The sequence below is a fragment of the Amblyomma mixtum genome, chromosome 1 (genome assembly GCF_055824585.1).
Source record: "Amblyomma mixtum isolate Tamu chromosome 1, ASM5582458v1, whole genome shotgun sequence".
NCBI lineage: Eukaryota > Metazoa > Arthropoda > Arachnida > Ixodida > Ixodidae > Amblyomma > Amblyomma mixtum.
In genome coordinates this window covers 267,843,113-267,868,184 of record NC_143012.1, presented here as the reverse complement: position 1 = coordinate 267,868,184, position 25,072 = coordinate 267,843,113, and the positions used below count along the sequence as shown (strand labels likewise).

Genomic DNA, 25,072 nt, shown 5'->3' with positions numbered 1-25,072 from the left:
GTGTGACATCGCTAGGTTGAGCACATTTTTTTTATTCCACGCAGTGAGCGTCTTGGTTTGAAGAAAAGTCATGGAACAAAATACCATGAAGACATGTACTGGCTTCGACTACAGATAGCTGTTGCACACTGCACGGGCTCGCTCCGCGGGCCGGCAAGTGCATTCCGGGGCCAGGCTCGGGCCCATACATAAGGGCCTGTGTCCTGCTTTTGATTCATCATCGATCTTGATTCAATATGCAAAAACCTTCTACATCATTTGTAGATTGTGAGCACTGCTCAGTGTAATGTTCAAGTAAGTTTGGACGCGCACGCCCGGCCGGGTTGACTGATACAAAAGAAGTTAAATGGCATTTTTAGTGACTAAATAAAAACAGCCTAACACCGCTCTCGCAGATTCTATAGCACAAAATCCAGCAGCGGGCTGCATTACTACAGTGCTGTGATACGTTCCATGTGTTCAAAGAAAATTCCCTCATTTAGATTCAAAAATCCCTATTTCAGGCTTATTTTTTTTCCCCGGCAGCAGCCTAATCACTGCTGCAATTCGGTATAGGTGAAACGACTTATGTTCCTTAAATTCCCTGAAAATCTATAAAGATTTCTTTTTGAAAATTGAGAGAAAATTTCCTCAATGGAACATCAAAGTTGCCATTAGTGGTGAGCTCTAAAGCCTCATAGAGGGCTCATTTGTACGAGTGCCTTTGCCCAAGTACAGGGCACTGCTGACTTCAGCTGTTTCAGCTATCAGCGAGCTCTGCATATTCTGTTTTGTGTTGCTGCTCGCGACTAAAGACATTCGAAGCCTCATTAGTACCTTTTGAGAACCTTCATTAGACTGCTCGATCATAGCAATCATTGCTGGTCTTCCAGCTCTTTAATATGGGAGGCTAACTGGCTACCTTTTCCTTTACTTCTAACCATCTGATGTTTTCATTAACTGCATACGTGAATGCTTTTTTTCTTTTTTTAGGCAGATAACAGCAATAAAAATTGGCCGCAAGTAGACTCGAATATTCTTGAAAAATTCTCAATTGCCGTGTTCCTTGAAGGCAAAACACAAAAGGTGCCCATGTGCTGTGCAATGTCAGTACACGTTAAAGAGCCTCAAATGGTCTAAATTACTTAGAGCTCTCCACTACTCTATTCCTTACCATGCCTTATATGCGTGATATCATATCCACTTCAGCGCTCAGTGGTTATGGTACTTAGCTGCTGACCCGAAAGACGCGGGTTCAATCCCAGCCGCGGCAGTTGTATTTCGATGGAGGTGAAATGCTAGAGGCCCGTGTACTGTGCAATGTCAGTGAACGTTAATGAACCTCAGGATATCATGCCTTATATGCGTTCAAAGCAAAACAAAAAGTCATGCCATTGCGGTATCGAGTCACGCGCTGGGCACGCGCAGTTTTGTTGTGAATCATGGCAGACTATAGTTAATTTCAGGTGGTCATTTTCCTGGTCTCAGTCAATTTCATGATGGTATCACTGGCAATCCCTTGATATTTCCAGGTGCAAAGAATCTTCCTTACAATTGCCTTGCAGGTCACTAGCCACCCTGTCACTAATACTGGCATTATTTATCGCCACTAAAGAAACAGCATATGCATGACATTATTGCATTTACTGCACAATGCCATTCAAATATGCACAAACTGCACACATGATCGAAATGAGTGCACATACAGTTCCTATGGGCAGGCAAATAAAAGAAACCCTATATTTTATTTTATACATGAGGACGATACATCAATAGTCACAGAAAATGTGGCAAGAGCAAAATACACAACACTGCATTTAATGCAAACATGTGCTCACGACAAGCCTCCGAGAACTGGATGCATGTGTACTCTCATATGTGATAACTGATACTGTTGCTTAGTGAAGCGTTTTGGGCACATGGTGCAGCAGTATGGCTTCTCCCCAGTGTGTGTCAGCATGTGTTTCCGCTGGTGACTCCTCTGATTGAAGCTCTTGGAACATAAGGTGCAGTGGAAGGGCTTTTCACCCGTGTGCGTGCGTTCGTGGTTTGTCAGATTGGTACGGTAAGCTGTCCTATAAGGGCAGTACTGGCACTGGTATGGCTTAAAAATCTGGCAGTTATTCTGGCGTCTCCGTTGCCCCACTTGACATGTCGCAGGTGGGATGGTGGTCCGATGCACGATGACATTGAGAGCAGATGGCCCTGCATCAAAGAAATATATGGAGTGGAATGTAACTCTAAACAAAATGCTGAAAGGAATCTACTCCAAGCCACGGATTTAATTTGTTTTCACACTCGACAACATCCTTCTATCTTGTTTGTAGAGGTCAACTGTTTAACTCTTTTATTGCTGTGGGTTTGAAAACAGCCAATTTCAGGATGGTGTGCATAAAATTTTTTTCACACATTAGTTCAAAAATTTTTACTTATTGGAACACATCATACTGACACAAAAAAAACAAACAGAACATATGCTGCTTACAAAAGAAAAAAAATCTTTGGCAAAATTCGTGACAATCATACAGAAAGTAAAGAAAATATGAAACATATCTAGCAAGTGATGAGTGATACAAGTGAAAAGCTGGACATTAACACGTTCACTAGGTCCTGGGTCACTGGTGGATAAAACTGTGTATGCAAGCTGTGCTACCCAGCGATGAAGATGTGGGATAGCTCAGGTCAAGCATGCACACGTGCAAAGTCACTACTATGATCTGTTGGTGGCTGAAAGAAGAAGTTTCACCACTGCCTCACTAGTGGTAGGGTGGCTTACTGGTGGTCATGCTGCACCCAAGGAAATTTAAGGGCAGCCCACTAGATGTTCACTGCAGCAGTGATTTCTGGAGCCTTAATCGTTGTGTGTCATGGCCCACTAGTGGGCCATGATGCACAACGATTAAGGCTCCAGAAATCGCTGCTGCAGTGAACATGTTAATCAGCAGTTCACGCTGTCAGCAAAACCAGCAAGCATGGCCAAGCCTAACAGATGCCCTCAATTACAATGCAAGCTACCTCAAACTCAGCTATTAAAGCACTTACATTCTCAACAAGCAAAATGTCACAAGGTGCACCAGAATGCATGAAATGCTATCATTAAAGCACCTTACTTTAAAAGAAAATCTCATTCTGGAAGCAGATACACAAGGTATGAAGTTGTGTTTACAGTCTTTTAGCGCAGGATCGAGGATCTAATGGATGGATAGAGGAAACCAGGCCCCATTTGATGCTCTCAACCAGCGCGGCTATAAAATGGCATGGGTCAATCTGAAATTCTTCCGCACTTACTAACATAATGTAAAAAGTAGGGGTGTGCGAATATTCGAAATTTTTGAATATATTTCGAATATTATATTTTTAGTATTCGTATTCGATTCGAAATCCAAGTATTCGTGTTCTTTCGATTATTTGACACGACGCGAATATTCGTATCTAGCCGAATATTCATTGAGAGCACCGGCATTCATTTCGGTCCGCAAGCCCTATAGACAGAGACATAACAACATGGCGGCGCGCAGAGCAATGCGCATGGATGAAGGAAAATTTTTCCTTACATTTTTTCGTTTGAGGAAGAAAAATTTTTCCTTCCTCCAAGGGCCATGCCGTAGCTGACTGCGCTGGTGAGCTTTTTTGTGGCTATACCTGCGAAGCTGCTATAGTCAGAGCTGTGCACGAAGTACCTCGCAATACGTGCCAGGTCAGTGCCAAGTGAGAGGGCATTTTCTGTGGCTGGAGGAGTCGTTTCAGTTAGAAGGGAGCTACTTCTGCCTGACCATGTGGAGCAGCTGGTTTTCCTTCACGACAACCTTTTATGTTCATCCCAGCAACGCACTTTTGTGCTGATGGCAAGCTAGCCTTAATCAATGCTGTGTACTAGCCATCCTCTCTGATATTTCCGCTCTTCTAAGAATAATGTTCGAGACTTTGATACTTTTTGTGCAGCTACACACACCTTTTGTGTTCATTTAATCATCGATAGTTGAACTGTGATGTTCTTGGCTGCTCAAATAAATGTTTTGTAGTGGTTAAATGCGTCTGTCCTTGATTATTCGATATTCGATTCGATATTCGGAATCAAGTATTCGTATTCGATTCGTATTCGAAAAATTTGATATTCGCACACCCCTAGTAAAAAGGTGAGCAGTGTAATGCAGACTCTGTTTTGCCACACAAAATGAAAAGGAAATATATACAGGCCTCAAGCAGGTTTTCTCCCCGACGTACACAAGTCAACAGTGCCAATGCCAAAACTAAATTAAATGGTCTAGAAAGGGCAAGACACATTATGAAACAAAAGATGCCTCTGAATATCACAATTTTTGCTTTCTTTTCCATAATTCAGCCCTAGTTTTCATTCATTGCTGAGAAATATTGCTCGCGTCTAATTCTGCAGTTTTCTACACTCACAAGAATAACCACTTGAAACATGGTGAACTTCTTGGCCAGGAAACAAGTGTTTTGTAAGCCTTTAGGAGCAGGCAAAATTCAGTGTGCTCATACCTAGACCCTCCCCTTCCAAAAATAAAGCAATATAGAAAGAGTCTACTGTAAAAAATCAAAGAAATCCATAATACAAAAGCATTTACAACAATAAACAGCTCACTAAATAGAACAATAAGATGTGAAAATAGCTTGGTCTACACATCATTACTTCACAATAATGTGCATCTTGAGGCAACACGTTCTAACTGGCCTTCAAGAATGAATTCAAGATAACGCGATCAACATAGACTACAAACAACCAACCAGACATAAAATACTTTAAAAGTAACAAAATTTTCAAAATACCTATAGCCCTGGAAAAAGAGCAAACATGGAAGGTGGCCTGTGTAGTTCCAGCATGAATTTATGGCATACAAAAGTAGCAGGACTCACCTCCCCTGATAAGTATACAAACAACCATCTACCAAGAATGTCCCACCTTGAAAAGCCATTTTTAGCATGTTCTAAAACTGCATATGTGTATCCACACTCCACAGGCAAGGTCACTGCAAAGCACAGGCATCATCAAAGAAGCACCACCAAAGAAAGCACAACAAGCCCTCCAACACAGCCTGCCTAATGAGAAAAGGAAGTCAGGACTGAAGAACTTCATGGGAAATCTATTTTTCACTGCAGTGACTAACACTGAAACCTGACCAAACAAGTAAATGACATTTTGTTCCTAACTGTAAAGGTTATTCACTTTGCACAAATGTCCTGCCACAAAACTCTGAACAGTCTTCAGTTTTCATTTTTGAACCAAGTATAGTTGTAAAGCCAGCAATGTTTCTAGCACTCTTTAAAAAAAGGATGGCATGAGAAGCATATCTCTAACCATGAAAACACTATGCAAACAGGCAGGCAACCAGCATTCAACAAAGAACAGTATTTCGATAAACATAGTCATTAAACCCTAGGGACAGCAATGTACTATAGTAAGAAAACCAGCATTCGGTTCTGAAATATTAGAAAGCAACAACAAATAAGAACAAGTAAGTTCACACACAAGCAACAGTTAGAGAGGAATGAATCAGGCTGGTTTTAGCAAGCAAGTGGTGTGCGCAAAATATGGCGACAAGGCTGTACGCACTTTGAACAAAAAATTGTGTAGAGAGATGCCCACTTTGATGGCACAGCATATTAGCAAGTAGGCAAGAATGCATCAAATATTGACAAAATCAGATGCACTGTATGCATTTCAAATGCGTGCACTAGGATCAGAATTTTTAAACATTCTCTACGCGGAAGTTCACAGCTGAGGCACAATCTGCACAAGAACTCCAGTTTTCAAGTCCTAAAGGAATAGAGACATCAAATTTTAGTTGTGTTTTCGCTCTCTAGAATGATGCACAGCACATTAGAAAACATAGAAAGCCACGTGGATTGCGCCAACAAGCGGTTTAAAAATTATGACTGAATTTTTTTGTGTCATGCTGTTTCGGTTTCAACAGCTAAATGACAGCTGTGACATACAACAGTTAAATGATGGCTCTGACATACAAGACACATTCAGGTCAGGTGAGGCATACAAAAATTCCAGTATGGCCACTGCTTTCTTCATTTTAATTACATCAAGTCTTAATGCAAGCCTGCTCAAGAGTTGGAATGAAAAAAGAATGAACGAACAGTGATTATGTCACAGTTTTTTGCATGCCTTACGTGACCTGAACACATCTTGTATGTCACAGCCGTTGTCCGCCTTTTGAAACCGAAACTAGGACAACACGAGAAAAATATTCAATAATGAATTAATCAGCTGCCATAGGTGAATTCCATGTCGTGACTCATGTATACCACTGACCAGCACACCTTTTAAAAGAAAAAACATGCATCCAAAATTTTGGTGCCTCTGCTCCTTTAATTGTGTGCTGCTTTATGGTGTGCAGCTCAAATGGATTTCTGTACGCAAGATGAACATTATTAGGGCCCAGACATGGCACTCACTTCCTACAGAAACAAAAAGGTAGACTTTGTTCGATTAAAGGGACACTGAGGAGAGCTCTATTAATATTTTTTTTATAGCAAAATCCGATAGTTCGGCATTTCATGGCTTTGTTGCCACTGGGCCAGCAGCGAAAGATGCATTTATTTCTAAGAAATTTGGATTCGAAGTTGAAAAAGTTTTTCCCGCCGCTCTGATTCAAACTTGGGATTCTGCTATGACGACACATGACTAAGTGACGTGAAACATGACGTGCGCAAGACGTAACGCAGACTCCGTGATTTCTGGTGGCCCAGCAGTGCGGCCCACCAGCAGCAGCCGAAAAGAAAGCTACCGCCGGCCGCACGTTGAAGGCATCTATCGGCTATTGCGGCCGTCGCTTCGTTTACGTTTGCACCGGCGTTTTGCCAGCGTTACAATGGATCCCGTTCTCGAAGTCGTCAACGAAGTTCTCGCAAATAGACACCTTTAGCATACCGTGTACCTTGTTACCGTTAGCGGAATACCGGGAGCCCGCATACCGCTCTGAGCGGGCGCTGATTGGTCCCGGCGCTGCAGGAGCGCGCTTAGCTATTGGGTACGTGGCGCCATCTGGCGACGTCAATGAGATTTGCGCATGCATTTGCTGCGCCTCAGTGATTTGTGGCTTCTCGTGTCCTAGTGTTGCTAGAACTATTGGTTCTAGCAACACTGTTTTGTCCTGTGACGACGTGAAGCTTGTACTTGCGAGTTTGGCCTGTGGCGGTGATACCTGTATTTTGGTTCTTGCTCTTTTCTACGTTACAAGAGCTTTGTTGTCAGTATAAATGGCGTTTTTGTAATCAGGAGCTGGTATTCTGTCGATGCAAGTCAACTTCAATTTCTCCTCAGTGTCCCTTTAACAACTCTGGCACTGTTCTCAATTTATCACACACATAATTCAAAACCATTTGTAATATCTTTCCTCACTGGCTGATTGAAACCTTCATTTTTCTTTTTATTGATTTTCTTGTTTTAGCTTTAGAATACTGGTGTAATGTCAATACCCTGACTCATTTAGTGTAAATGAGTTCGGACACACACTTGTTGGCCTGATCCCGGATTTCACTCACTCTCTCTTCTCATGCTTTGTAGCTTCTGCTAACTTTTAGTTTTTGAACCCGCCATGGCGGCTCAGTGGTAAGGGTGCTCCGCTACTGAGCAGGAGTACCCGGGTACGAACCCGACTGTGGTGGCCGCGTCTCAGTGGAGGAAAAACACATATGTACCCGTGTGCTGTGTGAGGTCAGTGCATGCTAAAGATCCCCAGGTGGTGAAACTATTCCGGAGTCCTCCACTACGGCACCTCTTTATCACTTCTATCTTACATTACAATCCCTCATGGCGCAGTTGGGTCGTCCACCGAGAAGTGAGACAGTTACAGTGACGTTTCCATTCCTCAAAAACCAATAATCTTTTTGTTCTTGACAGAAGCTGATGCCATGTCATGCTACTGCAAACAAAGTGCTACCATTTGCCAGCAGTCCTGCATGCGAAGAAAGAAGATAAACAGAAAAAAAGAAGCCCACAGCCCGATTTCCTCTCACTCAATCTAGCTGCTGCAGAATGTATCTGAGGACAGCTCCTTTCGTGACTTCAGGTTACCAGATGTGACGGAAGAGCCCATAAACGAGTGCCTGTGACCCAATGTGGTAAATGATTTATTGCCTAAAGGGAGGTTGAAACCCTTACTTTACCTACTACTACCTCGTTAAGAGAAGTTTTAAGAGATGATGCAACTTGCTATGTGAGAGCTGAACTTCAAAATTTTTACATCATCTCGATTAAAATTTCAGATATGAAAGGTTCTGTTCTACTAAACCCACCATCGTTGGTATTTTCAGCTGAGCCACCTCAGAGTGACCAAACAGGTCTTTACTGTACAAACACACTTTTCTGCAACTTCAGTATTTTTTTTTTTACTTTGACATATTGAGTTTCGTCAGTTGTAGCATTTTTTTTATAGGTAATAGCTATCTAGGGAAGCAAGACATCTAGGGAAGCAAGCAACCATTTCCTAATTCCCGAGAGCAAGTTGATATTTTTTTCGAAAAAGATGACAAAATGTTAAGATTTTTGGAGTTCATTTAGATTCCAAAAGAATATTTATACTACAAAAAAATACATGATCTAAACCATAGAAAGCTAGAATCTGTGAAAATGATAATACAAATTTGCAGACTGTTTTCTAAAAATTTGGATTTTTATCCGTTTATTGAGCTATGCCGTGTTTCATACCTTTTTGAAATATTCAAACTGCGCTCATCTCACGACTAAATTTTTTTGGCAAAAATATTTTAGATATAGATTACACACTGTGGTAAGTATTTATGAATATTTTTGTAACAAATCGGAGATGGTTGAGCACCACAACTGGGACGTTTGGCGTGGAATGACCCCAAACCATCTGTTGAAGTACATACTCAGCGAGTGTGCAGGTGAGTGAGAAAAGCCCATACAATGTGCCCTGTCTCATCCAAAGAACACAGCACTAGAGAAAAGTGCAGTCTGTCTATAACAGACCAACTGTCATGACATGCAGTAGTAACAAATCGCATGTCAAAAATGTACTTCCATTTAGAGCTGGACAAAAAAATGTAAAGAAGACTTAATAGCCTTGCATTTTCCAATGAAACTTGAGGCACAGAAAATGTTCACATGAGCAGTTCATAGCGTAGCTACTGGTGAAAACAATGCTGGCCTAGCATGAATATCTAGAGCATCTCATCACTATTCTACCTGCCTGCAAGCCCGGTACAATGCAAATCCTGCCTTGCCTTCCTTTTTGCTGTCAAGTCAGGCCGGAATGAAACACGAACATTACCTGTGAACAAAAGAAAATATTCTGCCCATTCACTTTATGCTACACTGCACAACTAGCCTCTTTCATGTTTCTGGGTGAAGGGTCTACCGAAGAAGATATTCATAAACTGGTTGTAAAGGAATACCTTGCTGAGCAGTAGAAAAGCACGGTATATACATGCTCGTGCTTCATTCCGGCTTAACTTCACATGTTGGTGTCCGCCAAGAGTACCACTAGGAGGCATGTCATCAGAGTACTGCAGCCAAGTCTGAATGCATCCACGGTGTCCCAAAGTGCACGGTGTGACAATCCTTGAAGAGAACTCCCGTCCATAGCAGAGCACTCGGTACCTGATGCACCCCTCCACAAGCTGGGCGCTATGCCTGATGACAGCTCTGGCTGAGCGCTGGGCGATGTTGAATTTGGCAGCCCGACTGCCTGGTATGAGGTCAGATGATGGGAGTGACGGGCTGTAGCTGGAAGAGATACACACAACTTCATGGAGGTTAATCGGCATTGTGCAAGCAACTAAGCTCGAGTACGCTGTAGCTTCCAAACATGCAGGACGTACAAATCTGCGGAATTATAAAAACTGAATGTGAACAATATTGTACAGTTTTATGTGTCACCAAAAACAGTCACACCACAAATCCATCAACACCTGAATGAAGCTTCTGTGGTAGTGCAAATGCTTGGTGGCAGATGTCCCACATCTGCTGGTAATAAATGGAATTTTTGGCTTTTATTTCCAGAAAATTCAGCGCATTTTCCTTGGTGTTAATTTCACAATGCCATTTTCATTTAGTGAATATTAGCAGACACTGAAAAACGTTTTTTTTTTATTACTGATATGTGCAGTATACGTGTGCGGTTTGTCTGGGTTTGTTTCTTAGACCAAGAAGTTGATGTACCAGTAATTAAATAACATGCAGTTATATTTAAAGCATGGCTTTCAGGGTGGACAGTTATCACCCTAAGCAAAAGTAACAGAGCGGGAGTTCAGTGACAAGGCTGTGAGACAAAAATGTAACGCGAACTTCTATTTTCAAAAACTGGACTGCACAAAATTGAATAGACAGTAAACATGCAAAAGTAGCGTGCAAGCCACATGCATATACACTTGTCATGCTAACGCAAATAAACCAGGCCTTCATATCTAGTCAACTTTGTTGGAATCACTTCATCTGGTTGTGATAAATGCGTGTGTTTCATACCTGCGACAGATCACTCGCAGCTTTGCTGATGGAACGAACTGTGAAAGCAGCAAATATTTCACAACAACAAAGTTTCAGATAGTGAACCAAAAAAACTGACCTGAGCAGAAATACAAAACACAGTGAGAGGACTGCAAATGACGTGGTCAGTGCGATTACGGCCACTGAACTGTCGTGGAAGACACAATATGAGAATTTTTGCATAACACTCGTGAATGCCTTTGCATCAATGGTGGCTTGTAATGGATACGACCATTGTAAGTGTATTTAAATGCAGTGAAAAATCCTCATTCACTAAGTAATGGCACTAACAGTGCACTGACGGACTGAGAGCAGACAGTGCTATGCTAGAAAATGAAGCTTGATGTAGATGTGGAACCTTTCAGCCTACACAAGTGTGTGCTCGTAGTTGATGCACAACAACAGCCTGAAACATACAACCACGCTACTTAACACAACGAGCATTCTGCTTTCAGGTTAAACAATCTCCTAAGGCTGACCTTATTTGTACACTGCTTCCATGAGCCTGAACAAAATGCACTTATTCTCGGGCACAACTTAAGAACGCAGCAGCAAATGCCCTCAAACGAAGTTCTCCAACCAAGACTACGATTCATTGCCACGATGTCACGGCCAACCATCTTGCGCTCGCTAATGTGCAGAGGTGCAAGGTGGATGATTGCAACGTCATGACAATATGTTGATGCTGTTGGTTGGAGGGCTCCCTTTAAGGGACATTTGCTGCCATGTTCTTGAGTTGTATCTGACTGTAAGCCCTATCTATAACAAGCAAGTTCATTCTGCACAAAGAATTTGCACCTGTCTGCTTGCAGTCATATACCAAACAGCAGCTCACTACCCCGACGATTCGCATTATGAAGCTCACAGTAGCAGTAATAGGTCATCCACACAAATAAGCTATGAAAAGATGCCACAGAGATAGTTCATGAGCTCCAATCGAAACCATACATGTGTGCAAAAAAATTGTACAACCTCCTACATTTTTGTTTCTCTCATGCTTCACAGCAAGATGTACGTAACTACCTCAGGGTCAGGCTGCAGTTCGCGAGTAGAGGCACAAAACCACTAATTTTTGTCCTCGAGTAAGCAAATATGTATGTGTGCTTAATTACTTATTCTCACAGGAAGCCACTGCACTCCAGTTTCACTAAATTTGTTTAGGCTTTGGTGAGAAAAGTTTATTTTGCCTTTTAGAAAATTACGCACCGCTGTTGATTTCTTCAACTTTTCAATCACATTCACTAACTCCAAACACGAAGAAACTGTCAACACCACGCTTTCTTTTTGTCAATTTGGCACTCCGTAGAACAGAAGGAAACAGACAAGTACGGTGTAGTGCGCATAGAAGATGATAAGAAGAAAAAGCAATGTAAACACATTAAACATGAGTTTATCTATGAGATCTTCAGTTGATTTGGCAGCCAGTGCTAAACAGAAAGACTGAAGCTAAACAAATAGGCACCACTGCTACGTTAACCACTGCCTCTTCACTTCATCATGTTCTCAGCTGTTCCGGCTAATTTATGGAACCTTACTGAAACCCGCATTCTGGAAAAGTGTGCTCGAGTACTCAACTTTTCCGTCGACATGACCAACAAGTCTCGGGAGATAGTAGCCCAGATGCGCGAACACCTGTGTGCCATCCACTTCGCGCGCAGTTAATGATCGCTTTTAAGTGACATGGTAGATAAAGCGACTCTGGCAGCAAAATATTCGTCGCCAGTGATCGCACTCTCAAATGTGCTGCGGAAGAAAAATTTCGAGGCACATACTACAGGGTTTCTGGAGAAATGGTTGCGCTCTAGCCATTTGCATACACATATACAAGCGACAAACGCATGTGCAGCATGCTCCTCACAGAGCAGCCAAGCTAAGTGCACCACTTCGGCGCTCTAAACAAGCTTGCTCACGCCACTACACAGCGCCTTCAGCTCGACGGTTGAGGCAATCGTCAAATGATCACGCGCTGCTTGTCGCCGCGAAGCTCCTTGCACAGCCACTGCACCACATCCATCGTCGGGCGGTTCCACGAACGACCCGATCCGTCTAGCTGGCAATTCGAAAGCATCGCGATGCTCTCCAAAATGTCTTTGCTCCCGCAGCTGAGGCCTCTAAACGACGCTGCAATCAGTTCGTTTCTTATGGTAGCAATGGTCATGGCACAGCCTCCTCTATTGTTCGTGGGCGCCGCCATTGCTGTATTGTAGCAACGCTTGTTCATATGCTGAAACTGGACTGATGATGCTGCGTAAAGCGTTTGTAACGGGAAAGCAGCTAGTGCCCTCGTGCGGCTGTAAATTTACGAGTAGCTTTGAATCACGGTGTTAGAATAATAATTTACTGTGCTATGAATTCACGCGAAAATTCTACTGAGGGAAGTTGTATTGTCTATCACGTGACGCAGCAGACAGCGCGCTGGATTTGAACGGCTCTGGCAGGTCCGCGAGGAAGCAACCGATTATGTTATGGTACTTGGCGTTTAACGTCCCGAAGAGACGCCCCGAAGAGACGAAGGGAGCCTGGAGGCGCTAGGGAGGAAGGATGGTTCGCTAGGAAGGCGCGGGGACGTTGGGAGTTGGATGAAAACAACAGTGGGGTGTTGCGCAGCGCACGTGTTTGAGAACAGTTTCCCCTTTCCTGCCCGCTCCTTGTGAAATGTATCCATTTTTCCGCGCACAGATTGTTTTGACCCTACTTCTAGCAACACGGGCCGGAGCACGCGACAACTGTGAGCTGTCAAAAAAAAAAAAAAAAAGCAATCATTCTCCCGACGCATGGAGGGAAAAGAACTACATGTCCCGACGGCTCACGACTTTATGGTGTCCCCACGAACACAGATGGCACAACTGTTCCTCTTTGAACTAGCCTCGCCCACATTTTTCATTTACGGATACTTCAAAAGAATTGATTCAGAACAACCCTGGGTGTGTTAAGTGTGTGACTGTGGTTCACAGCGATGGTTCTCACTGCACAAAATACTATGTTTTATCACTTTTGTTTGCTTTGATACCTTGCCGCCAAGATACTGACTGCTGAAGTCACCAAATATATCTATAAACTCGGGCTTAAGGTTGTTCTATAGCAGCATGAGAACAATTAATAAAGCAACTGCTGGGACAGGTCGAACGTATAATTAAAAACCGGCGCTGGTATAGTATGTGCGCGTTTGTTCACCGAAATTGTGCTTCTTGCTTGTTTTATGTCATACAAAAGCTTCCATTTTGAGGAAGCTTCCCAGCTTCTTGGGAAATCCTGAACGTTGATGCATATCATGAGCAAGAGGAAAAAGAAGATTGGAAACTTGAGCCGACATCTCAGACGATTAATCAATTACTCACAAATTCACAAAATGAATTTTACTTTCCTTATTCCGAGGTCACTTTTTGCAAATGTGTTGATGGCCGCCTGATTTTTGGTCAGTTTCTCGATGCGTGTGTCAGCCATTGCTTTTTTTAGGCCAGCAACGGTTTTACGCGAACTCATTTCGTTAGTGAAGGAAGAAGAAGAGGTAAAAAAGCAAGTGGCTGCCGGCGTTCGTCCCTAATCCCGTTGTCGCAGATATGAGTGCTTCGTCTCCGCGCGAGGACGCTGGTGAGAAGAACGTCAATTTGGGCTAGATGGTGCATTATTTGAGACTGAAATGGCAATAGCGTCTACAGCAAGACGTACACAAGAGCGCTTGTCCTGCGTCAGTCTTTTCTGTGTACGTCTTGCTGTAGCCCTATTGCCATTTCAGTCTCAAACGCTGGTAAGAGACAGCCCGCGCGTTGAGTACGGTGCGCTGAGTGATAATATATGTGAGGGTAAAATAAGTTGTAGAGGGGCGCCTCGGTGATTTCTAGCCAGGTGCGTCCGGGGGCGCAATGTTAGGATTCGGCGTGAGCTTACCAATTTCGACAGCACGTTATTCAAAACCCTCCACTTCCCTGCTTGTACTGTTGGTAGCTGCTGTGTTCTTTCGAGGTGCAGTGGAAGCTAACGTACCGAAGCGCCTGTGCTTGTTGCAAATCATGAGCTTACGAGACAGTTGCGACTTCTTTGTTCGCAGTGCAGCGGCTACCAAATGCCGAGACTGCAGTGGAACGTTGTGAGGTGTGCACGTATGTATGGTTCCCCGGGCGGCAGTGCATAGGTCATTTCCCCAATACTTCACCATCGTTGGGCATCTGGAACACTGGAACAGCGCGGATAGTGGGCGACATAAGAAGGAAGGGCACGAACAACATGAACTCAGGCGTTGTTTGTGTCTCCCTTCTTCGATTGTTCTTTGTTCGTGCTGATCCACTATTTACATTATGTCGCTGGCATTACGACGATGAAATATTTATGCTCACACATAGATGCTTGGCTAGTGACGCGAGTGATGCCATGACAAGGCTGTGCACGTTGCCGAAAACAGTGATGGTAAATATAATTATCTCACTTTAGCTTTGCCCCTTGCGTTCAGTTCTCAGAAATGACACAAATCTCTAAAGTTTATCAGAACTTATGCTTTTTTAAAAATAGTTCGTAATTTCATCACTGATTATGATATGCCAAGCATGAAGTCCCGTGGATTAAATAAAAAAAAAAGCAGGCGACAGCTGGGAGGTGCCAAGTTGCTCAGTATTCAAGGGCACTCAGTGAGGCGATGCAGCTAACAGCTCAGTTGGATGAGCAACCTGAGAAGCTACAGATCAAAGGGCGCAAATTATGAAAGGTGAAAGGTGGTAGCTAGTGAAAAGTGGTAGCTCACCGTGGTATAATTATCATGTCATACTAAACTGTTTTATACGATAATCATACAGTCTGCGCATGAACGCAACACCAATTATTGTTTTTCTCCACTTTTGGAAATCAGTACTGACCTATAAATATTCCTATCGTCTTTGCTTTTGAATTGGTCCTGCTTTATCTCATACCTAGGATTGAATGGTTTTCCATCGCTTGTAGCGTGTGCATGTTTGACTGCATGCCCAGAACTGCGCTGGCAGATCAACGCTGCTCTACACTTTTTTTCTCTTACTAGCGACGAAATCACACAGCATTGGACCAATTGACGAAGGTATCCCTAGGGATCTAGAAGACGTATTTGAGTAAGTTGCTGCAACGCTTGTAGAAAATAGCTTTGTTCATGGCCCTTGCTTGCTGTTGTTTTTCAACTGTGAGCAGTGTGACAAGACAAGAAAGTAGCCATGACGCAATTTCTAAGCTTCGTGTCGCCACTTGAGTTGTAAACATAGGTCAAGTGCAAAGAGTGTAATCTTAGTACAAACAGTCGTTCCACAGTCGCCTAGCACATAGGCGCATGACGGCTACACCCTCTAATGTGAGCCCTCCCGGGCAAAGCTCAGTTGGATGAATGAAGTGGATGCGCAAACGAATTCAGAGAAACGAAAGCATTTGTTGGCAAATAAAACAAAACTGAAGAAGGAAGATACCCGAATTGTCGGTTATCTTCCTTCGCGCGTTTTATGCGCAGCGCATCGCACATTTGCGGTTTGATGCAGCGTCTCGAAATGGCGGCACATATCTCAGGCCGGCATGCGCTATAACACAGAAAAAATACAGCGGAATGCCTTCATGGAGCAGAAACTAATATAGCATGAAGTGTGTGGCAGTACTTAGAGGAGCAGCAAATTCGTCAGCATTAAATTAGATTTGATAGGCCATGAATATTTTTTGTTGCTATGCAGAGAATGGCGTAATTAAAGAGTGCTGCAGGTTGCGGTTGGTAAGGTAACTAAAATGCATTTCCTATAAACACAAGAAATCGGTTTGGTGACAAGAAATCGCAGAAACTCCCTGGGCTCTAACTCTGTTCGTGTCATGGTTCCACACACTTTCGAGAACGTAGAGCATCCTAGTCACTCACTGCTGCCTGTACCTAGCAAAACGACCGCATGTTCTGCCGTGTGCAGTATCATCGACAACAGCAAGAGCCAGATGCTGACCTGGCTGAAGGAGTTGGTGGCCATCCCGAGCGTGTCTGCGGAGAAGCAGCACAGAAAGGACGTTATGCGCGCCATCGAGGAGACCAAGACGGTAAAAGGGACCAGGCGAAATATGCGCGTCATGAAAAAATAACGCCGTCCAATGGATTCGCGTTTCTTCATTTTTCTTACTAGTAGGTTATTGCCTCGTTTTAGCATTGTTTAGTAGGACCAAATACTACATGTTTCATAACCTTCCGTTGTCAAGGAGATACCTCTAAAATGCGCAATAAATATCTTATACTGCTTTCCCCTAAAGTCTCCAAACATTGGCATTTCGGTAGTTTAGTGAACCTCTCGAAAAAAGAACCTCTCGAAGACAAAGTCTGGAGGGGTGAGGTTTGAAGTTATCTGCCCTTTCCAGATACTTGGAGTTTCACTCTCGTCGGAATTGATTGGTGTCGACCTAACAAAAAGCCCAATGGCGTGAGAACTTTAAGGCAGGGCTGTACTTTTTGGCATGCATATGTACGATAATATTCTTATGCCTTCGTTGTTTGGCACCTACGGCTTACATACGGCAGCCTCAGGAATAAGGTGACGACTTCGCCTTCATTTCATTCGTGTGTCGTAATGAAACCTAAATGAATACAGCAGAAAGCTAAAAGCTGGGTTTTATAAGTCACTTTATTCGTGGCGCAGAAACACAGGCCTCCTTAGCACAGTTTCTCAGCGGCAGCGGGAAAGCATTCTTCTCTCTGGAAAAATTTGAGTTCTGGCCGCCAGTTCACTTCTCCTGCTATCGTGTATAAACAGAGATCCACCCTGACCTAAAGATCATTGTGTGAAATAGAATTGAGTAGGGTTTATTTTCGTGAGAGCCGAGGGGGTTAAAAAAAAAAGAGTCTACTTGAAGGCGATCAATCGTCCTATTACGAAACCGACAGCAAACATTTGCAGTAGAATATACATTTATGATTTAGAAAGGCACAATTACACAATATCTGCATGTATGCCACTCGTGCGCAACTGAAAACATTCTTCAGTACCTGTTCTCACATTTTGTTGCGAAAGCTACACTACGCGAGTCGCTGAGCCATTTCGTGGAGCTGAGGAAAGGCCATACTGCGCATGCGCGAGGAGCAGTGACGTCACACGGCGCACAGCTGGCGCGCCGCCGCCGTCGCTGCGCAGGTGACTCAGAGGTGCCGCCGCCGCGCTCGCCAGTTGCGCATGTGCAGTAGCGGCGCATAGCTAGCGTGCCGGGGCCGCCGCCGCTGCTGCGCGCTCTCCATCACCCCTCTCTCTCTCTCCGCGTTGCTTTCGCAATCCTCCAGGTTCAACCAGAGCTAAACCACTGCCATTTTTTTTTTGGTATTAGTTAAGTACGGAAATGCGCCAACACTTTCTCTGAATTCGAGCGTTCTAAACTGCTGCGATAAAAAAAAAATCCTAGAAGACTTGAGCCTTCTTAGTTTTCTGTCATCGCGACGTCCTGCAGAAGCTGCAGGAGCAAGGACTTCACGTAACCTTGGAGAGCCTCGGCGACCATATGCTGCCGGACGGGAGTAAGGCGCCCTTACCACCGCTTCTCCTAGGGTCCACCGGACGGGATCCTGGAAAGAAGACTGTGTGTGTTTATGGGCATCTGGACGTCTCCCCTGCACACAAGGTGAATGGGATGTTCTTTAGCGATGAGGGGTGCTACCAGTTAAAAGACAAAGCGCACATACAGTAGTCTTCGAAGAAGAGAGAAAACTAGTGTCTACTGCGCTGCCTTGCGGTCTCCCTCTGGGCCGTTCGGTTTTTGAATCTTCATTCATCGTCAGAGTCAGGACTATCCGGTGCTTAAGTTGGTTTTAATCAGTCTGAAACGACCAGCCAAGGTGATTTTTGGAGATAATATGCTGCTTCTGTGCCTATGTCCATAATAGACTTCCATTCTTCAAATCGCTGCGGTGAACTTGACGAGAGGGCGAAGGTTCAGTTCACTAACCAATGTTTAGTCAAGCGAACTTGTCTTCATTAACGGTTGCCTTGTTGCCGAAACATTGGTCCGCGAATTGAGACTACCTTTTCTTCTATTATCCTGGTTCGCGCTTGGAGAACACCACTTACCCCTTCGCTCATAATGTGCACACATTTTGTTTTCAAATTATTCGCATCTTGGTGGTTGCCGAGGATCTATTCTTTTCCTCAACGGCATTTGACCTTGCTAATAGTTCTTTCAGTGGCTCGTCCTGAAGAACGAAACTTTGTTTTGCAACGATTTCTCTATATTCTGTACGGGATGGAGGAGGCCCGCAGGCTACTAACACATCAGAGTGAGAGCAATGGAAACAGCCGGTTCAGGAAAATTTTGGGAATTGTTGCGATCTCCCGGCTTGGAGCCATAAAAGCGAGTACTCTAGCCGACCTCACTCACGCAAAGCACCTTTCCGCTTTCAGTAAAATATCACCCATCAACGCTTAGTTTGCATTCTGACTGGCCAAGAGATAAATTCGGGAGGTTTCAGTTGTGGCATTGTACACCAAAATGTAAAAACTTAGAGAAGGTTTCAGAGACAGCTTTTTTGGTCAGAATGACATTGTTACTTCGGCAGAAAGCCTGAAGTATCCAGAAAAAAACAGAAACACTAAGAATATCTTCGGTCTTGTCGTGAGACTCACCCCCTTTTTCTTAATCAATGATCCAACACGCAACGCAAAGAAGTAATGAACGAGTTCTCATCACTCCCCAAAACGAAACCGTTAGTGCTATACTTGATCACTTTTATGAAAGCATCCTTCCTTGAACTTCCCAAGTAATATCACCAATCCTCAGTTAGCCCGATGATGCGAATCTTCTCGCTTTGCTTCCAAGTTTAATTAAGTGCAGCCGCGAGGGTAAACCCATGTCTGACCTCATGATATGTTTGAATGTTCTGTGTGTTTTCGTCTTCTGTTGCGCAACAGTGTTATATACTTTACGAGATGCAACATTGTCGGATGTTCAGTTCAGTTCAGTTCAGTTTATTTACCTTAAAGGCCCCCTTTCGGGGGTATTACATAAGGGGTGGGATCTTAATAAAATGAGCAAACAAAACAGCGAATATTAGTTAGCACTGAAGGTGATCGGTTACATGTTCTTGAAAAGTAGAGGATGAAGCGATGTTGACGATGTCACGGGGTAGGCCGTTCCAGTCCGTTGCTGCTCGAAAGAAAAATGAAGCAGAAAAGGTGGCAGTATGCGATGGTGGCCGGGCAACCTGTAGGGGATGACTGGTGCGGTGAGATATGCGTGCGGCAGCTGTGATATACGGTGACCGATTGAGGGAAGAATGGAATAATTTGTGATAAAGGGTGAGACTTGAAATGCGACGACGGAACGAAAGGGGCGGTAGTCCTGATAACGCTTTCAATGAAGAAATGCTGACGTCATATGAGTATGAAGAGTGGATGAATCGAGTGGCACGATTTTGGACAGCTTCTAATGCATTAATTAAATAAGTTTGGTGCGGGCTCCATATGGCAGATGCATATTCTAATTTTGGTCTGATGAGCGATTTATATGCGAGTAATTTTACGTGTTGAGGGGCAAGGCGGAGATGGCGCTTGAGAAAACCAAGCGTTTTATTCGATGCTGAAATGATGTTGCCAATATGGGTGCGCCAAGATAAATCACAAGACAAGGTGACTCCTAGATACTTATAAGATGGTACTGAATCAATCGAGGTGTTAGAAATGGAATATTGGAAGCGATGCGGGCTATGACGACGAGAGAAGGATAAGAGTTTGCATTTATTAGGATTTAGGGACATGAGCCAGTTGTTACACCAATTAAGTACGCTGTTAAGATCGGTTTGAAGACTAAGTTGATCACGAGAGTTATTAATAGTGCGGTAAATAACACAGTCGTCAGCGAACATTCGAATACTGCAGGAAACGTGGTCAGGTAAATCATTAATATATATTAAAAAGAGTAATGGACCGAGTACAGATCCTTGCGGAACGCCTGATGTAACCGGGAGGCTGTTAGACAGGTGGCCATTAGCAAAGACTGATTGAGAACGATTAGTGAGAAACTGCTCAATCCACTGTAGTATGTTAGGATGTAAGTTCAGCTGTGCAAGTTTTACTAATAAACGACGGTGGGGAATTTTGTCAAAAGCTTTTGCAAAATCTAGAAATATGGCATCAGTCTGTATGTTACGGTCAAGATTAGTGTGCAAGTCGTGAAGGAACAACGCTAATTGGGTTTCACAAGAGAGGCCCTTACGAAACCCATGTTGTGAAGAATGGAAGAAATCGTTTGAGTCTAAGAAACTTATGATCTGAGAGTAGATGACATGTTCCATGATTTTGCAGGGTACGCTAGTTAATGAAATGGGGGGATAATTCATGGGGGAGTCTTACGCCATTTGTATGACCTTAAATGCGGGGTTAAGAAGGGCTGTTGTTGCGGCGAACGCAGGACGACGGTTGGTCGACAGACCCGTTCCACCCGACGGAGAGGGACGGCCGGCTCTTTGGGCGTGGCGCCGCCGACGACAAAGGTCCCCTGGTCGCCTGGATAGGAGCGCTCAGCGCCTTCAGCAAGAGCCGCGCGAAATCCACGCCCATCAATGTCAAGGTAAATCCAAACGTATGCTCATAGCTACTACACGCTTCTTCAGTTTAAAATTCTCATACAGCGCATTTGATAACTGCGAGAAAGCTCTATTTTCCTTTAACTATAGGCTACTGAGGAGTCTGCATAGCGAAATTAGCTCTGCATTGACTTTAAACGAAGAAACAACCCTTACAAAATTTTTTTTTAGACGGTCTATAGACATGGGCACATGAGTGGCAAACCATCCACATATCTTGTTGAGGCGCATCTTCCATGACTTAACCAGAAGAATGCAGGTTAAAATACCTGAACTACAAGAGCCCTTCAAAAGAATTTATTCGCTTTCTTTACCTTATCATATTTAGCCTCACTACGTCCACAGCAGGGCATTCCCAGGTCTCTCCAATTAACCCTGTCCTTTGCCAGCTGCGGCCACCATATCCCCGCCAATTTCTTAATCTCACCCGCCCACCTAACTTTCTGCCGCCCCCAGCGGCTACGCTTGACCTCTCTTGGAATCCACTGCGTTATCCTTAAGGACCAGCGGTTACCTTGCTTTTGCACTACATGTCCTGCTCATTCTGTTCTTGATTTCGACTAGGATGTAATTAAATGGCGTTTGTTTCGTGACCCTGTCTGTTCACTTCCTGTCTCTTAATGCTACATCCTTTAATTTTCCTTTCCACAGCTCGCTACGCTGTCCTCACTTATCTCAACGTTCGCGTTCTTCGGAAAAGCCGGGATGAGGTGCACCCACGCTAGCGGTAACCCTTCCCTGCAGCTAAGCGCCGCCCCCAGGCACGCCGCTCGCTCGATGCCACTAAGCATATAGGGTGCTTCATATCGAAGCAGGAGCGGAAGGTTGTTTGGAGCTAGCTGCCCTCATCATAAATGACAATCTTATTACCACTTTTCGAACAACCCAGCAGTCTCAGATTAAAATCAAGTACTATTGATCTGCGCAATACCTTTGCCAGCGAAGCGACCGAAAAAAGGGCCAGTCTTTAGGGCGCCCGCGCACCGATGGCAGCGGGTCACCGCGGTCTGCACGTGCAAACCGCCGTTTCGAACCGCGATATCAGCATTACAGCTGAGCGCCAAATCTCACCGCAGATGTCTCCCTTAAATTATTACTCGAAAAATGTGGAGTGACGTGAAGACTCAGTAATGTGTCATATCCTCCTGTTTTAGTCCTGGTGGTTCGCGCCTGTCGTACACCCAGACTTTCAGTACGTTATCTATAGAGAAAGGATTCAAAAGGCGAGCGCTACTGCTTATCAAAATAGCGGTCGTTGCACAAACCGGGTACCCTTAAGCTGGGTTTCATTGTCGCTAAAGAATTCAGTGGAAAATTGATAGCCTATTTCGTCGCCGAGAGCAGTTGTACGCATGCATCAGGAAAGGCGTAACACATCTAGGATAGCTCCTAAATTATATTGTCTTATACCGGTATTGGACAGTGTCATGATGTAACCGGACCTATTCTAATACAATGGAAAAGGCCTTTGGCTGCTTAACTTACCACTGCGTTCGCTCTAGGCAGCGCGCATATACAGGGCGTTTCACCTAAGACTTTACACACTTCTCCAAAATAGGCTTTTTGAGTTAGAACAGCGATTTTTTCGGCATAGCATTGTAAGTGGCAAAATACATCAGAAAACAGCTAAGGCGTGCTAACTTGCAGGATGGTTAACTAATATTGAATAGTTAACTGTTAAACTATTACTGTTGGGCTCTTTAATTAATGAGAGGCATGCAGCCCATCGTAAGTAATATCCATATCAGTTTTTAGAGTTTCGAAAACAACCCTCGGTGCAGTGGCCCAACAAATTATGCCTACATCGCGCCAAAATAACTGCGCTTTCGAGAAGCTTGCAGGCAAAGCAACCTCTCCAGAGCAACTAATTCGCCGAGATAGCGAAAATTTGTTGGGCCACAGCGCCGAGGGTAATCATGTTTTTGAAATTATAAAAAAACATATATTGACACTACTTGAGGCAAGCTACATGCCCCTTAATAATTAAGTAGCCTAAAAGCAATAGTTAAAGTTAATTATTCAATATTAGTTAAACCGCCTGTTTGTTAGCACACCTTATCTGTATTCTGATGTACTTCACCGCTGACAATTCTATGCCGGAAAAATCGCTGTTATAACTCAGGAAGCCTATTTTAAAAAAGTGTTTCAAGTATTAGGTGAAATACCCTGTATAGTCTCACTGGCGGCATTGGCGGCTTGAGCCTCTCACATCAGCCGCTTTCCTTAGCCTGCGCCGTTTTAGGCGCTTGACATGTCACCACCTTCAGCGGTTTTTGCTTTTCATGAAAGCAGCGCTGTCAGCATCCCACGCTTCATTCGCGGTTTGACGCCCCATTGCTGCTTGGCCGCCTCCTTACGTTAATATGCGGCTACATACTATAAAACTACCGTTCGGCTCAGCTGCACAACCGGCTCAGCTGCATGGCCGCAACGGCAGTACTGCTGGCGCCGAGCGTTTGGAAGCGCAGAACGAAAGGATGTAAGATGAGGAATACGGTGTGAGAATACACAGTGCGAGGGTATGCAGGGGTGGCCGAGTGTTCTAATGGTGTATCCTAATCAACGATCCGGAGCAAGTATTCTTGCTCCGCGAAAATCAAGAGCGTGTTTCAATGAGCAATTCGGGTTCAGATTCTGAGTTCTGATTGGATCGCTACTGATACTGCGCTACTTCGCGGATTCAGCGCGATGCTGCGAATCGGCGGTAGGAATACGTCATAGAGCATAGGTAAAAGAAGTTGCTCTGTTTATGCCAGAGCTGGTTGGAATCCTGTGTGGGCACAGGGTGATAAGTTTTGTTTTTCTGCTGGCGACCGTTCAATGCAAAAGTAGAGGTCGGAAAAAACGAGCTATCGTTTTGCTTGCCTAATCCTGCTTCAATAAAAAAAAAAATGCATTTGAGGCCTTTAAATCGTGTGTGCTTTTTCTGACAATCCCATGAAAGGAGGGTAATGAACGATAGCAGGCAAACAAAAGTGCGGGGGTGGGGGGGGGGGGGTGGGGGGAGGGAGTGGGAGGGGTTGATGATGGTGGGCACCCTCGTAGCTCGCCGCCGCTGCATGGTAAGATCGTTTATCCAGTCGCTCGGGGCGCCGTGCTAATGAAGCAATCGCTTGACCATTTGCGCTACGTCCGTGTCCTTAATTAAGCGAGGATAGATGCAGATAGTATGCGGAGTTTTTTATGTTAAAGTGAAGACGTCACTGTTCAAATATTTTTGCGTTGCGGGCCAACGGCAGCAAGATCTTTTTAGTCGAATGTAATGCTTTGTGCTTCGATGCTCAGATGAGAGCCTAGTGGCTACATCTTTCACACTTTTTGTAACCACTACACTGATAAAGGCAAGCACGACACCCTTCAAATAGTCTGTCTAGTATTTTGTACTTATGAAGGTGACTAAGCAATACAAGAATTTTCTAGGCAACGATTTCAGAAGGAACTGATGCCGTCATAACGCTATGAAAGCTTTCGAAAAGTTGAGGTTTCTGCTATATCTCGCAAATTATTGGGCGCTTCGCCTAGTAGCTGGTGCGAAACAATTTCGACTCGCTGCCTTACGCTGACGGCATGTATGTACATAACTGCATCGTCACGGTGCTCACGCAGTTCGTGATCGACAGCACGGAGGAAATCGGCTCCCCTGGCCTTGGATACTACCTGGCGGCGAACGCGAAGAGAGGCTTCTTCAATGACATCAACTTCGCTTGCATCTCGGACAGCTCCTGGCTCACCTCCCATACACCGTCCATTACGTATGGCCTCAGGCAAGATGGCTTCTGTCTCATTTTGTGCCGAAAAATCCCCCCTGCCCAGAAATATAAAGGTGTCCAGATGGAGATAAAGCACTAAGTGTACATAGGCCAGGCAGGGGGACAACGTGTGACCTGTGGTCCTGATATTCATCTCAAAATGGCGCACAGAAAAACACGCAAAACACAGGAAGAACGGACCGGACAAGAGCGCACTAGCAACTGAAGCTTGGTCGAAAAACACTTGTCACTCGGTAAGCGTGCGCCAGGAAATTCAGCACGTGCCAACAAGATAAAAACCCAAATAAAAACGTGACGTTGCTG

General features: G+C 44.3%; 1 protein-coding gene and 1 long non-coding RNA gene across 2 annotated transcripts in view; one reads left to right on the top strand and one right to left on the bottom strand.

Moving 5' to 3' along the window:
* Positions 1-1,695: 1,695 nt before the first annotated feature.
* Positions 1,696-12,657, bottom strand: LOC149371643 (uncharacterized). The gene is made up of 2 exons (XR_016286904.1): positions 10,439-12,657; positions 1,696-9,700 (listed from the first exon to the last, which is right to left on the bottom strand). It is a non-coding gene; the product is annotated as an uncharacterized LOC149371643 (long non-coding RNA).
* Positions 12,658-14,019: 1,362 nt separating this feature from the next.
* The window catches only part of LOC149371642 (cytosolic non-specific dipeptidase-like), a 28,257-nt gene continuing 17,204 nt past the window's right edge, over positions 14,020-25,072 (top strand). Inside the window, exons 1-6 of the mRNA XM_089580876.1 lie at positions 14,020-14,050; positions 15,468-15,534; positions 16,360-16,483; positions 17,873-18,043; positions 20,825-20,983; positions 24,606-24,763. Of these exons, the coding sequence (XP_089437002.1) occupies positions 14,020-14,050; positions 15,468-15,534; positions 16,360-16,483; positions 17,873-18,043; positions 20,825-20,983; positions 24,606-24,763 (710 nt within the window). The remainder of the gene's footprint in view (positions 14,051-15,467; positions 15,535-16,359; positions 16,484-17,872; positions 18,044-20,824; positions 20,984-24,605; positions 24,764-25,072) is intronic.